This window comes from Phyllostomus discolor, chromosome 2 (genome assembly GCF_004126475.2).
Source record: "Phyllostomus discolor isolate MPI-MPIP mPhyDis1 chromosome 2, mPhyDis1.pri.v3, whole genome shotgun sequence".
NCBI lineage: Eukaryota > Metazoa > Chordata > Mammalia > Chiroptera > Phyllostomidae > Phyllostomus > Phyllostomus discolor.
The window spans coordinates 215,315,621-215,330,897 of record NC_040904.2 but is presented as its reverse complement, the minus strand read 5'-3'; the positions used below and the strand labels follow the sequence as shown (position 1 = coordinate 215,330,897).

General features: G+C 61.3%; 1 protein-coding gene across 3 annotated transcripts in view; it reads right to left on the bottom strand.

Annotated features, from left to right (window-relative positions):
• Nucleotides 1–5,108: 5,108 nt before the first annotated feature.
• The window catches only part of PPARA (peroxisome proliferator activated receptor alpha), a 44,675-nt gene continuing 34,506 nt past the window's right edge, over nt 5,109–15,277 (bottom strand). For all 3 annotated transcript variants that reach the window (XM_036019749.1, XM_036019750.1, XM_028532271.2), the window contains 2 exons: nt 9,287–9,734; nt 5,109–6,976 (listed from right to left, as the gene is read on the bottom strand). In XM_036019749.1, the coding sequence (XP_035875642.1) occupies nt 6,729–6,976; nt 9,287–9,734 (696 nt within the window). In that variant the 3' untranslated portion in view covers nt 5,109–6,728. The remainder of the gene's footprint in view (nt 6,977–9,286; nt 9,735–15,277) is intronic.

Here is a 15,277-nt window from a genome sequence, read left to right as displayed (position 1 = left end):
GGCCCCGCCCCGCCGCAGAGCCTGCCGGGAAAGCAAAGCGCTGCTTCCGAGAGCGCCTCCTGCCGAGAGTAAAACCGGGGTGTGTCACCCCACGCACTCGGAGAGTGTAAGGCACTGGGAATGGTGACAAGACGCACCCCTGGGAGAGCAAGCGCCGGCCTCGCCTCGGAAACCCGCTCCGTCCTGATGCGGGTCCCGGGGCGGCACGGACCCCCAGCGGCCGGGAGGGAGCTTTGCCCAGATCTGGAAAACCGCGGGTGGGAGACTCCCGGGGTCTGTGGTCTCTGGCTTATGCTTCTGGACCGGGGCGGGGGGCGCACTGGGAGGCTGCCAGAAGACCAGCCTGTGCAGAAGTGTTCGGATCGCGGAGTTCTTTGGCACTAACCCGCAGGCACTAGTCCCCCGGGGGGGGGGGGGGGGTGGCCAGGTCCTGCGGGGAAGTCCGCGACCTCGGGTCCAGGGCGGCCCCGCTGGTGGAGGTGGCGCAGACCAACCCGCTGTGCCGCTCGCACGCGAAGTGCGGGAGCCAACAGACCTGCGCAGAAATAAATCCCAGGAGACGGGAAAACCTCTGATGTGCGCGCGTGCGTGCGGTTCTGTCTCTGTTGTGACGCTTCCTGCGTCCGCGGGGGTCCGAGAGCCAGGCCACTAGGAGTATGTGTCAATTAACACTGATTTCAAAACACCCAAATGGCTGTTACTAGATACATGATTTTAAGTTAGTAAATTATTTATATTAGGATTTAAAAAATTCAAATCACAGTATTGAAGATACAGCTATGAACATGGTTCTTTTCACCACACAGTGTAGAAAAAACAGTGGCACAGGAACACCAATACTGCAGTCCCACCGGGGAGGGGTGCTGAGTGTTAGCCGTGTTTTGTGAGGTACGTTTTTGTTAGGCCTGAAAAAAGGAATAGACCGACTGTGCTTTTGAGAAGAGAAGACGTTTCCCCAGAGTGAGTGAGTTTACCTTGAACGTATGCATCATCGGTCACTTGTCCTCGGGGCCAGAAGCCGGCCGCCCTGCTGCCGGGAGCCTGAGTCAGGCCCCTCCCTGGGTCGCTGCTGTCCAGGCTGGAGGGCGCCTTGTCGGTCCCCGGCCTGCGTGAGGCTGTAGTGCATCGCCTGGCGGACTGTGGATGCCGCTGGGCACAGAAGGCGAGAGAGGAGGCTGGCGTGTTCCCCGCTCTGGAGAAGAACAGGGAGCTTTTCACATTTGACCCAAAGTAGCGCTGGAGGGGGTGGGGGGAAGCAACAGCAGACCCAGGTCTTAGTTTGCTGTCTCCGGTGTAAGAGATGGGTTCCTCGGTTTTTTGTCTGTTTGCTTGCAGATAATGTGTCTCACAACCACGGGGCCACTGACGACCTTGATGTGGCTTCAGTCCCGACGTGGCACTGACCACGGGTGCAGGGGGCACAGGGTTCCAGCAGGACGTGGCCGTGTTTCAGCTGGACCACATTCCCTGCCCCCTTTCTCAGGGCGGGGACTGGTGAACGCGATTCTCCTTCTGTCTCAGGCTGGAATCGTGAGGAGCACGTGGTCTGGGGACAGCCCCCCTGCAGAGACCAGAGAAGGCACCTCAAGGGGGGGGGGGGGCAGGCGGTGGGAGCGCAGCGCGGGCGGCGGCCTCACCTCTGTTCCAATACCCAGGCTGCACGCAGCCTTAAAAAAAAAAAAAAAAAAAAAAAAAGCCCGAAGCCCGCTCTGCTCAAATGCAGTCCAGGGACCTGCTGCGTTTCACAGCGAAAGCATAACGGAGGCATCATGGAATTATTCAAATGAGCAAGAAGACGCACAGAACGTCCAGCGTCACGTCGCCGCTTCCGTACCGCGGCTCCCGGAGAAACGCGATGTTCCGCGTCAGGCCGGACGCGCTGCCTTCGTTCTCACTCTCCTGTTTCGTGGGCCAGGCGGTGGATGAGCAATTTCTTGCATTCTATTAAAATGGCACCTGAAAACTATGTAAATCTCAGCAAAAACTGACACCTCGACCTCCGGAGCCGGCCTTCGAGCTCTCTGGGCAGGCCCCGCGGAGCAGCAGGCGCCCCAAGGAGCTGTCCCTGCACTCGGGAAGAGGGAAGGCGCCGGCCGACCGCACGCACCGCAGAGCTGCCAGCACGGGGTGCGAGCGGGCCGGCCCACGCTTCCTGTGGCAGCCTCCATGTGACCCCGCACAGCTAGCCCGCCAGGACGGCCTTTGTGCCGCAGGCGTCCAGGGGCACTTCACTGCCCACGGCGCCACCTGAAGGCGGCTGCTGTCGGTCCCCTGAACGGACCGCTCAATGCGAAGACTCGGTTGGCAGGAGTCCTCAACCCCAGGGGCGCCTGGGAAGCTGGGCCATGTTAAAACGAGGGTGGGCACAGCTAGAGCGGGCACAGCCAGAGCCGGCTTGGGGACCGCCTGGAGCCTGGTGGGGCCGGTGCCATCGGAACTGGGTGTGGAAAGTCCTCCACGGGCATTTTTTTTTAAGTCAGGAAGCCCTCAGCAGGCCACACCGATCTCAGTCTGCAGCTTCGATCTCAGTCTGCAGCTCAGTCTGCAGCTTCGTACAATTTCCTGGTCTCTCCTGTGTGGGCACCAACCATCGTGGGGGCTCGGAGGGAACTTGAAGGAAGGACCTGCCCGGGTACACGTGCGCCAGGCCGACCAGGCGCGGCCCCAGGAGCCCAGAGGCGGACCGAGCGTGCTAAGCCCAGCCGAGGAGATGGGCGGGATCGCTCTGCGATGGGGGTGAGTCTGTACTGGGCCCCCTAAGCTGAGACTCAGAAGAGACAGACAACTGGACCTTACTTCCAAAGCCACGAAGATCCGTGACATGGGCGGGGCTCTGGGAACACTTGCTGTGTTTTCCTAGCGGGGTCTGCGTTTTGAAAGGCGACACGGCTTGAGGAGGTACTTGGAAGGTGGCTGGCTTTCCCCGGGTCCCTGGAAGCCCCCGGCCAAAGGCCAGGCCCGTGGTCCAGTCCGTTTTAGCTGGTGGCGCCCGGCCCGTTGGCCGAAACAGTGGGCCCACATGCAGAGAGCAGTCCCTAAGGTAGTGAGTGACAGGCGTGGCCACCGGGTGAAGGCCAGAAGCCACTGTGCACCTGGCAGCTGGGACCCACTGTGCCCAGTGTCACTGTGGTGTGCGGAGGCAGCAGGGCAGAGGCCGGGCTGTGACGATGGGGCGAGACCTCGGGAAGCCATGGTCCAACCAGACTGCGCGGAGACCTCTCTCTCCGTCCTCCTCCGGCAAGGCCGCCCTGCAGACAGGCTGCTGCACGGCCGGCAGGCGGGGCCGGAGGGGAGGCCTCAGTGCGGGGTCCCTGCAGGCCTGGCCCCATCCCGCTCAGGCTCTGGCTCCCTGCTGCTCCGGGCAGCACCTCCCACACACGCGTGTCTGTGATGCTCCCTTTCAACGACAGAGGTCCCTCTGGGGGTCACGGAACCCTCCCCGTCCGTGGTGGTGGGGAGCACGCGGCCGCAGGGCCCAAGCACCTTCGTCTGAGTGGCATCTCGGACGGGTCTGTTGAGGTAGCTGGTGCGCCGCCGACGGGGGGGGGGGGGGGGGGGGGGGTGGCACTAGTGGCGGAGCGGGCGGCTCCGTCACCACACCTCGAGCAGAGGGTGACCTGTGTCCGGAGCGTCTGCTCAGGCCCCAGGAGGCAGCCTCGCCTGCGGCCCCTCCGCTCAGCCCCCGCCCGAGCACTTCGGAAGGACGGCCCGGGCCGGCAACGCGTCGGGACGAGCAGGGAGCTGCCTTCCGCGCTCCGGGAATGAAGACCAAGGGCCCCTCAGGACGGGGTCCGCCCCCGGGGGCACCCCGGGGGGAACTGAGCTCCGAGGTCCTCTCCTGGGCTCTGCCGTCACTGGTCTCCGCTGTCACTGGTCTCCTTGGGAAGAGGCTCGGGGCTCACCTTGTCAGGTTCTAGAAAGGCCTCAGGGAAACCGGAGAGCAGGGCGGGGAGAAGGAACGGCCCCCCGGTGCTCTGACAGCTCTCACCAGTCAACCCCCTGACCCCCTCTGTGGCTGGTGCACTGGGAACATCTCGTCTCAGGTGACACAGGGCGTCACGAGGTGACTCCCTGCAGGGCAGCCCTCGCCGGGTGGCGGGTGCAGAATCTGCGTGAGGGGTGCCCCACCGGAAATGCCCGGGGGGCCCGGAAGGGCGGGTGGAGAGGCCCGCTGGGGCCGCCCCGAGCTGGTTGGGAGGCGTGTCTGTGGGGAGCCCCGGCCGTCCCTGGTTCTCGTCAGCACGCAAGACGGAGGCCGCCTGGCGACCGCGTGGCCCGGGAGGAGTTTGGCACTGTCTGCGATCCCGGGCCAAGAACCCAAAGAGGCAGGTTTCAACAGACTGGCCGAGGCGAGGGTCACCGGGTGCATTCATCCCGGAGGTGACGGCGGCGGCTTCCCACTTGGGCTGGAAGCTTCTGGAACCGCCAGGGCGCAGGTGCTCACGGACACCCAGCGAGCACGCATGCTCCTCCCTGAGCCCCTGTGCGAAGTGCCCCAGTGCACCGGGCTGGGGGGCGGCCGCCTGAGTCTGACCCCGGACACGCTGGGGAGCCCGACGAGCTGACCCGAAACACTCCAGTGGCCGGTCGTGACTCGGCTGTTTGACAAGAATGGGAACACAGGGTTTTCCTTCCCGTTAATAAAAGCGAACCGCATCAAGACAGCAAGTGGCTTCTAAGCTGAGGTCCCTTGGGGGCTCCTCCGTGGCCTCACCGGGGACGTGGCTGGTCTGGTGGCTGGGTCCTGGGAGAACCGACGCTCGGCAAGGCCGCCAACGCACAAGCCGCGCCTTCCAGCAGCCCGCCTGGCCCGGCGGAGTCACGGGCTGCTTTGGGGGGCTCGGTTGGAGCCTGAACGGAATGCCCATCTCGTCTGAGAGCCCGGGTCTCGGGGCTCGCTCTCCGAGGCCAGAGGTCAGCGGAGGGGAAACAGGTGCGGCCCCCCAGAGCCCCGACCTCAACAACCACGGTCCCCCAGCCTGGTGAGCGCGGGGGGCCTCCTTCCGGGGCAGAGCATCAGGGGGCTGCTCCCGGGCTCCTGCCTGGCACGGACGACCACCGGCTCCACGCCCTCCCCATGTGGGGGCTCTGTGAGCGGCTGTCAGCAGCTCCTCTGACCGGGTCTTGACCTACAGACGAAGTGTGTGTGGAGTTTTTCACAGGGTGCCCTGGTGGCAACTTTCACTTTTTTCTGGTTGAGGTCTCACAGTGGGACTGTTTTTCTATTGCATTTCCCTACCGCTGACCTCGGGAACCCTGACCCTCCTTTAACACTGGGTGGCAATGACCTTAAAGGGCAGATTCTGTCAAGGCAGCGGGGGAGGGGTGTCCAGGGCCCATCCAGGCCGTGGCGCTGTGGGCGCGGTGTCCAGGGGCCGCTGTGTGCCTGCCGGCCCTGGCGGGCGAGCTGCTGAAAACGTCCGAGAGGGACAATGGATCCGCCTCGGTGACAGAAGGGGAGAGTACACCTGGGTCCACGTGCTGTAGACACAACCCACGTGGCGTCCACAGGCGGCCCGAGGCCGAGAAGCTGACCTTTAAGGCTGAAGCAAGCATCTTCCCGTGCTGGACAACCCGTCTTATGCGCAAGGTTGGAGAAGGGCACTCAGCCCCCATCTCTGCACAAACCGCCGGCCATGGAGGCTCCTGGGACGACGTGAAGCCACCTGCCGGACCTCACGCCCACCCCCACCCCCGCTGTTCCCCAGGTGACCCCCCGAGGACTATAAAGTCACATTTGCCTCATCTTCTCCACTCCAGCGAACAGCTACTACCACCAAGAGTTACAAAAATAAAGCTGCATATTTTAAAAAGCAACACAGGGAAAGACCCAAGAGCTGCCTCGACTCACAGGACACAGAAAGACATTTGCAGGTGACCTCTCAGGCTGCCCTGGAAACCACGTCCCCCGTCCCCAGCCGCCGCCACGGCCCACCCTTGAGAGGAAGCAGGTGGAAGGGCTGGAACGCTGAGGTACTTCCGAGTTCACTGCCATCCTGCTCACCGATGTCGGCTCTACTGGGGCCGTGAGCCAGAGGTGGGGGGGCGGCAGAGACGTGGTTTCCCGGGACTTTCTACAGGAGCCGGGGACGGGCCTCCCCACGGCCTAGTTGCAGCCGAGCACCCGGGGAGCCAACGCAATGCGGCGGCCGCGCTTCCAGAGCTTATCAGATGATTCTTTAGAATTCTAACTTCTACGATTAAAAAAACTGCATATTGTCGCTCTTCGAATTCAGGGAGCAGAATCGAAGTCTTCTGAATAAATACTTAGCCGCTTTTAAAATGCCTAACCTTTGGTTACATCTAGATATACAGGATTACAAAAGTTAAAAAGTGCTGATTAGTTTCCAACATTAGGAAGGAGCCCAGGGGTCAACAGTGGTACCTGGGGAGACGGAGCGCTCCCCCGAGGTCGCCAGGCACCAGTGGTGAATCACCGCCCTGATTTAAATAAATCTGCATTGATTAACACCGGACAGCTTCGAGTCCGACGGACAACCGAGCATGGCTCTCCGAGTTTTCCAAGCCCCAACTCTGCACGCTCTCGGTGAAAAGGCGGCCGGTGTGGAATGGGGTCGCGGTTACCTGGAGCGCACGCGTCAGGTTCTCGGGGTCCGGCGGGGACACCTGTGCAAAGTGGCCTTGATCCCGTTCCTCCTCAGCAGCGCCCGCCGCCACCTCCAGAAGTCCCGGGGAGCTCCCCTCCCCTCGTGCGTTCTCGCGAGAGCTCAGTACATGTCCCTGTAGATCTCCTGCAGCAGCGGGTGCAGCGCGGCGTCCGACTCGGTCCTCTTGATGACCTGCACCAGCTGCGCGTGCTCGGTGACCAGCTGCCGGAGGTCCGCCATCTTCTGCAGGAGCTTGGGGAAGAGGAAGGCGTCGTCCGGATGGTTGCTCTGCAGGTGGAGTTTGAGCACGTGCACTATCCCCTCCTGCATCTTCTCAATCTGCCCGACGTTCAGCAGGCCAGGGCGATCTACCCCCAAAGGAAAGAAGAGACGGTTGAGTGCTGTGGGCACCAGGGTTCTGCCCCCCTTGGTCTAGAAAATACCCTCCCCCCCGCCCCACAACCCATACTCAACAGGCAGGTTAAAGCCCCACTCACTCCTCTGATTTTCAGAAGGATTGCTTATGAAACAGATTTTTTTCCTTCTTTCTTTCTTTCTTCCATCTTTTTTGGTTGTAAAATATACAGTTGACCTTTGAACCATGCCAGGGGGTCTAACCTTTGACTCCCCCCAAACTGAACTGCAGCCCCTTGGGTATCTGCAGGGGGTCGGTTCTGGGACCCCCTGTGGACACCAAAACCCACAGGTGCATGTCCCTCGTGTGACAGGGCCCAGATCAACACCCCCGGCTGGCCCTTCTCCTCTGCGGGTTCCCAACCAAGGACTGAAAATACTGTTTCCAACCTGCGGCATTTTATTACCCAATGTCACCCCAATAAATTCAATACAAACTCAAAAAATACTGTTTTTGAGCCGTGGTTGGTGGAATCCAACCACGGGACACAACCAGGGACAGGGAAGGTCAACTGTGTATTTACCAAGAAAAATCCAAGTGTGAGTGGACCGTGTAGTTCAAGTCCATGTGGTTCGGGGTCGACGGTAATTGTTAACTTTTTAAACAGAAATGTAAAAAGATGAAGCGAACCCCCATCGCAGGGGTGCATCTCGCCACTTCTCTGTGCCGGGCTCACACGTGACAGTAATTTCTTTCATGAAGCCGAGCCCGCACTGCACACAGACTGCTCTGCAGCCGCTCCGTGCCCGCAGCGCGAGGGCAGACCACGCACGCACGGCCCTGATGCCGTGTTATACTTTCTGCCAGAGAGTACGGGCTTCCTGCACGCCGCTGCCGGCTGGGTGGGAACCGGGCGGACCTTGTGGGACCGGCACTCACTCTGTGCCCCTGTGGTGTCGGGGTGACAGCGGCAGCCTCGGTTCTATGAGTGAGTCGGCCACAGGGACAGCACAGTTGCCAGCGGTTTGTGGGGACAGGTGCCCCATCAGCCTCCCTCAGGGCTGGGTAAGGTCCGCCGGGAATGACCTTCTTAGACCCGGGACAGTACTATTTAAAGCAGTGTGACAGCGAGCCACAAATCGGGGCGTGGAGCCAGCCTCCCGCGGAGCAGCCCAGGTCTCCCTCCCCGGGACCGCCTCCTTGGCAGAGCCAACTCTGCGACTGTCGCTGGTGAGCGACCAGTGCCCCTCGTCCTGAAGCAGCGTGAGTACAGCTGTCCTGACAGGTGCATGGCACTCCGCAGAGTATGGCATGATAACAACGTGGCAGGGACAGAATTAACTATAGAGTCACGTGCCGCTTAACGACAGGGACACGTTCGGCGAAACCCGCCGTTAGGCGGTCCCATCCCTGTACAACCGATACCGCGCACGCGCACACGCCGAAGCAACCTGGCCTCCTGCGCGCGGCGGCTGCGCTCTGGGCCCCGGTGTGCACGCGCGGCACTGTACGGAGCACGTGGGTTGAGCACAGCGGCAGTGATGCCACCGAGAGCCGCGCACACACGGGATGGGGCTGCGGCGGGCGCAGCACGGCCTCCGGGCCACGGCAGCCGTCGTGAGCAGGAAGAGCGCGCTCGAGAACCACGGTCAGGAGTGCAGTGCGGCAAACACGCACCAGGGACGTCGCCGTCGCTCCTCACCATCGGGCGCGAAGGGCTGCGCCCGCCTGCATGTGCCGTTTCGTCACGCGGCTCTCAGCGCAGCAGGCTGTCCCCACCAGCGTCGCAGCTCGTGCGGGGCGCACGGCACCTCGACGCGGCGACGCGGCGCCCTCACCAGGTGGTTGCAGGTTTCCGGCTCCGCCAAAATGATGGGGGCAGGGCTGTGTGCGCGGTCCCACTGTCAACCCAAACGTCGTTGCACAGCACAGGACCGCATCGTACGATCACACACCGCGCATTCTAGGACGCTATTATCATCACCCCTACCTGGCATACTGCTCGGCGTAACTGCCAATGTTCCGATGTTAAGTAGAGCACTTATATATTATAATGTAAATAAAACACGCACAACGCACAATACGAACTCATACACAATAATATACGATATGATACAGGTGCGACTCTCCTTTGGCTTCTAGGAAGTGGCGACGCACAGGTTCAGGCGCGGCTCCGCCCCTCCCGCGGCCCGCCCCTCCCGCGGCCCCGCCCCTCCCGCGGCTCCGCCCCCGCCCCTGGCGCCGCCCCCGCCGGATTTACCGCCCCCAGTTCACGATGGGAGTCCGGAAGCGGCGGCACCCGCGAACTAACCAGAGAACTCACCTCCACAGCAGATGATCGCAGCCACGAAGAGGGAGATGTCGCTGTCGTCCAGCTCCAGCGCGTTGAACTTCATGGCGAAGTCGAACTTGGGCTCCATGATGTCACAGAAGGGCTTCCGGAGGCTCTTGAGGAACTCGCGCGTGATGAAGCCGTTCCCGTAGGCGACCAGCATCCCGTCTTTGTTCATCACCGAGGACAGCATGGTGAAGATGGCCTCGTAGACCCCGTACTTCAGCAGCGTGACCTGGTCGTTCAGGTCCAAGCCGGCGAAGCCGGGGATGGACTTGGCGAACTCCGTGAGCTCCGTGACGGTCTCCACGGACGTGCACTGGCAGCAGTGGTAGATGCGGACTTCCGCCTCCTTGTTCTGGATGCCGTCGGCCACCAGCTTGGCCACCAGCGTCTTCTCGGCCATGCACAGCGTCTCCATGTCGTGGATGACGAAGGGCTGCAGAGAAAGGCGCTGAGTTACGTCCGGTCGTGGGTGACAAGTGTCCCCCTGATCATCAGTGAACTGGCGAGGAGCCACTGCATCCCGGTCACCTGGGGATGGTCAGCGTGGGCACCCGACACAGTCCCCGTCCGGAAGAACCTCCCCCCGGTGGGGACCGGGGGACCGCAACAGCGAGCCCACAGCCGAAATGGGCCAGACACCAGCCACCACCGCCTGACGCTGCGGGGGCTTCACTGCTGAGAGCGCGAGGCACTGATTTTTGGCAGTGAGACTAACCAGAGAATACTAGCAAGGCGCTTTCGCCGTGTGGTCACGTTCTCTGGACGCCTAGACACCGCTGGGGTAGCCCTCACTATGACCATTCTCAACGTTGCCGTTCTACGGTCTGCACACAGGTAGCTCTCACCCAGCCCTGACTGCCGACTGAGCAGGTGTGGCTGCGAACACGCACACCTCAGAAAGTTGGCATTCAAGTACAAATATGCGAGGAGACGTTGTTAAAGCCTCACTGTCTGGGGACAAACGGCAAGAGCCTTGGAGGACGCCTGCTTCCCTGCGCACGAGACTGCGGCCGGCACGTCAGAGCTCCATGTTCTGGAACAAGGAACAAGCCCCGTGGCAGCAGCCCCACGTGCCCACGCCATTTGCTCCTAACCCCGAGGGTCCTGAACTTTAGAAAGACCGAGTGGAGGAAAGAAGGGACAAGAAGGGGCAGGCGGCCGTAGAACTGGAAGCCAGCCCTCCCAGGAGAGCACACCCATCTGGCAGGGCTCAGGAGAGAGGCACGGACACACTGCTGGCCAGAACTGCCGCGGGGGGGGGGGGGGGGGCGTGGAGCCGGTGACGAGGGGCGGAGGCGCTGTCTGCTGCCCTAGGTGAACAGGGTCCACAGACACCGCGTGACTTTAAGGATCCCTGCCAGTGGCCAGGACACATCACCACAAAGTGCCTGCCCTGTCGCGGGAGGTGGCCCCACTCCCGGGTGCACAACGGCATCAGCTCACAGCCCCCTGCAGGCACCTGTGCGCCGCCCAGGGCCGGCACAATCCCGCGGGCAGCCTGGGAAGTGCAGAACCTGAGTCAGATCGGGCAGCACAGAATCGGGGGCAAAATAGCCCGACCCCCCAGCTGAGGCGAGGGCACGTTTTAGAAAGCACCCCGAATGGGTGAAAACATCCTGAACCAAAACTGGAAGCCGAAATGCCTACACCTCTCAAGCGTGACAGAGGGAGCCCCAAACCGCCTGTCCCCGGAGACCATAAAAGCAGCCAGACCACCACCGGTCTGCAGAGGTTGGCCTGCGTCACAGCACACGGGAGCCCAGGTTCACGGCCCTCGCCCGCACGGGACGGACGAGGGACACGTCTGTCCGGGTCAGAGGGCGGGCGACAGCCCTCCATTTCGAACAACAGACTCTGAGGCCACGCTGACTTCATTCCAATCACTGGCTTTTCCCAGCGCATTCAGTGGGGGTGGGCGGGAGGGGTTTTAGAGAGGGGAGCTCCATGGTCAGAAACATTCGAGAAACAGGGACTCAGAGGCAGCAGGGCCTCCCAGAGTCTGCAGCATGAGCGTGGGCCGTGACGCTTCCACACCGGGGTGGGTCCCCGAAGTGCTGGACGACAGAGTGCTTCTTCTCCGTGGCGGATCACAGGCCGAGCCCAGGGCCCAGTGCAACATGAAAACGGGGGCGGTCTGTTCAAGAGTGACTGAGAATCTCAAAGCAGCAGCAGCTTGGCATCCCACCCCAGCCTGGGCTGCCAAAACAGGGTGCACCCCCTCGGGGCGGCCCCCAGCAAGTTTAAGGACACACATGCTCTCATAAGGCCTGGGGGGGGGAGGGGCTCAATGGCATATTGGCTCAATATGTTCCAATATTTGTGGAACAAATATTCCACGTTAATAAAGTCGTCAGTTGGATTTTAGAACGCAGGCCTCATTAACTGGCCAATTTGGAGACCGCTGGAATTCAAAACAAGTGGTGACATTAAGAAGCCAGTGTTTATTAAAGCTCGAGAAACTGTATTTAAAACACCTGAAAAGCTGCCAAGCTTGGCTGATAAACATTCTTGATAAGACTGTTTAAGACAGTTGCGCTGCTAATACCCGGCCCGGCACAAATGACGCCCCTCTTATTACAAAATCTAATTACGAAATCGTAAGCATGTCATTCTGTAACGCAACAATAACACACTCAAGCACACCCAGGGACATTTCAGGGGACGTGTTCAAACTGCTGTCCGTCTCGTGCGAGACATTCACAGACCCCGCCGGCCACACCCACGCAAGCCTCACTCCTGCGGGGCCCTGTGGTTTTACTTTGGAATGTGCCGTTCACACTCGCGCCTGGACGGGAACCCATCTGACGTGACGGGGGTCGTTCCCAGGGAGTCAGGAGAGCGCGCCGCACGGATCCGAAACTGCCCGGTTTCGCCTGCAACCGCCCCGCGCCGAGGCCAGCGGGCCCCCGGCCAGCACACGCCCGCGGCTGGCTGCACCCGACGCTGCCCCGTGTGCCGCAGTGTCACCTGTAACAACCCGTCTCCAAAACATCTCAACGGCATCTTGTGTAAACACCGGGCAGCACCGTCTTCTAGGAAAAGCCTGAGTTCCTGGTAGAGCTGCCTCGGATGAATGGTTTAATGAGCGTTGGGCTAGGCTTGACTGCACACTTCTAGAAATGGTATAAATGGTTTTCAATCTAAAGACGACGAAAGGAGCACGCATGGTGTTTCCACCAAAGGCTGGCAGGAAACCCCGTGTGGTGCCGGCCAGCTCGTCCCCCAGGTCCCGCAGCACTGAACGCGGGGACCCCTCCTCCGCAGCCGGCTGTAGAACCTGCCCTCCGCCACACATGCCCTTGCTTCATTTTTTTTTTTCAAACGGGACCCTGACTCTGTGGAACCCCGTCTGCGTGCAGGGCTGGCTGCAGATGACTCCTAGCTTGGTCTAGAGCTCAACGACCTTCTCAGAAGATAAGCGTTTTTCGTAACTAAAGACATCCGGAGACTCTACAGGCAGTCCCCAACCGTAGTGAGTGACACGGGGACCCCCGAAGCAGACACCTGCTGTCCCTCCCCCGACGGAATAAACAACTCCCGGTGCGTCTATGAGACGGAAGACGGGGCAGGACTGCTCGCTGTCACGCAGACCCTGAGTGGTGGACATCTGAGCAGCCGGTGCCAGAGAGTTGCTGCCCCCCAACTAGCGCCCTCACCTCTTTCTCAGAGAGGAGCCGGCTCCCCAAACGAGAGGCGGCTGAGACTGAGAGTGAGTGTGCATGTACAAGCGTGCTCGTGTGCATGAAGTGTGTGCGGGAGTTCACGTGTGCATGGGCACACACGTGTGAACATGTGTGAGTGTGCATGTGTGAACATGCACGTGTGGGGGTTCACACATGGGTGTGAGTGTGCACACACACACATATGCATGAGTGTGAGTGCACGTGTGCCCGTCACAAGAAAGGCACTGACTTCAAGCTCCCCAGTCTCAGTCAGCCGCACGCTGCTTCCTCCAAAAGGAGGCACCCCTGACCCCTCACCACCGGTCAGCTCACGACCTCTTCCCAGGCACCGTGTGTGGGAAGCACCTCTTGTGGAAGCCATGTCCAGAGGGAAGCCACAGTCCCCCAGTTCCTCGGGGACACTTCTGTCCCTGTCACCCTCAAAGCAAGGGGCGGCGAGGCGAGTGCCCTGACAGGCTCTGACCAACAACGAAGGGTCCCGCTCACTGTGAACTCCAGGGGCTCACCCCAGCCTGCATCCAGGCAGACCCAGACGCCGGCTACCCAGCCCACCCCCACTGCCTCTGCTAGAGCCCTTTCCCCAAAGCAACCGCATCTGCCCGGCTTCCAAGCAACATTCCTCCCTCCCCTGAGACCCTGTCTCCGTCCCTTGCCCCCGAACCCTCCCGGTCCACCCAGCATCTTAGCGGGTCCCGGGTCAACCTCAGGTCTCTGCTTCAGCCGACCCACAGGCCACGGGACTGGTTTTCACAGGGCAAAGCGGTGGTCTGGTGCAAGGGTCAGGCCAGCTGCCGCTTCCAGCAGGCCGGGGCCTGCTTTCAAAGTAAAAGTCTGCCAGCACCGAGGGCCAAGTCTGGGTGACGGTCCAGAAGCTCCGTGCCCTCGCCTAGCAGGCCCTGCAGGAGGCCTCCCCTGGGCTGGCGGGGAAGAAGCCAGCCCTGAGTGACGGCAGACCATGCCCATCTTGCTCCGGGGGCAGACCTGTCCTCCCAAGTTCAAGCTGTGTGACTAAGTCTGCCGACAGCCTGGACAGACTCACGCTCCCCCACCTGACAACACAGGCCTGGTGGGCTGGTGCCGCTGCGGCTCCGTGAACGATAGTTAGACACACGCACGCTGCAGGCTTGGGGGTCTGGGAAGCCGACACCGCTTCCCTGACCCGTTCCCTGACACAGCTTCAGCGAGGGCTGCCGTGTCACCCTGGGCGGGACTTCCGTGAGCAGCGCTGAGTGCTGGGTCACTGAGCGCCGCTCAGGGTGACCAGGCCAGGGGAAGCCTGGTCTCCCCCGTAGATGTCCTACCGACAGACTGAACTGCTTCCCGAGCCACGCGAAAGGTGCGGGCTGTGGTCTCCCCACCCGCCGGCTCCTCCAGACGGAGCACAGAGAGAAGACCGGGGGCCAGGGCCGAGTCGGGGGGGTGGGCAGGAGGAGGGCCACACCTCCAACGCGGAGAGGACACGGGGTGGGAAGCGAGCCTGGCCCAGAGCAAACCGTGCGGTCACAGGCAGTGAGCGCCACACCTGGACGTCGTGGCTCGCAGGTGGGGGGCGGGAGCAGGCCCAGGCCCTAACAGGACACCGAGTTCTCTCTTTCTGGTGCAGTGAAGCCCAGCCCCAGACTACCGGTCTCCTGTTTGTCTCCTTGGGACCCAAACACAGATTCTTCTCCGAGAGGACCCCGCCGCCCAGACATGGCTGGCTCTGGCAAAGCGTGACGGGGCCCCTCCTAAGACCCGGGGATCTCAGCAGGCCACCCACAAGGACACTCCCTGGAAATCAGATTCTATTCAAAGAGAGTGCTTGGTTAAGGGTAAAGACGACCTTTAGTTTGCTTTAAATTCCAAAGCTCCTAGAGAGAAAGAGAAGACCTCGGAAAGATCGAAAAAGATCTGAAACAGTCAGACTTTTCGGTGACACCGGTTCCGGGCTACACCCCCTCATCACCTCCAGGAGAGGTGAACGCAATGCACACGGCGGGTCCCTTTGCTCCCGCTATGCTGAGTCAGCTTGCCCCAGCCCCCGGGGCCACCCCGCGTGGGTGCGCTTCCTCCCGTCTCTACCGGGGTTCGCACGAACCCCCCGAGAGGGTCTCAGCCGATGTAGTGGGAGAACTCACTGAAGACTTAAAGGATTCGGTGGAAAAGAGGTTTGGTCTGTTCTCGAAAGAAAGCAGCTTGTGAAATACTTTACTTCACTGTGACTAAAACCTCCAGCCTGTAGTTCCCAACAAGGATCGCTTCAAGCTACTCATTAGCACACACGAAACCTGTTTCACCAGGCTCGGAGGAAAGT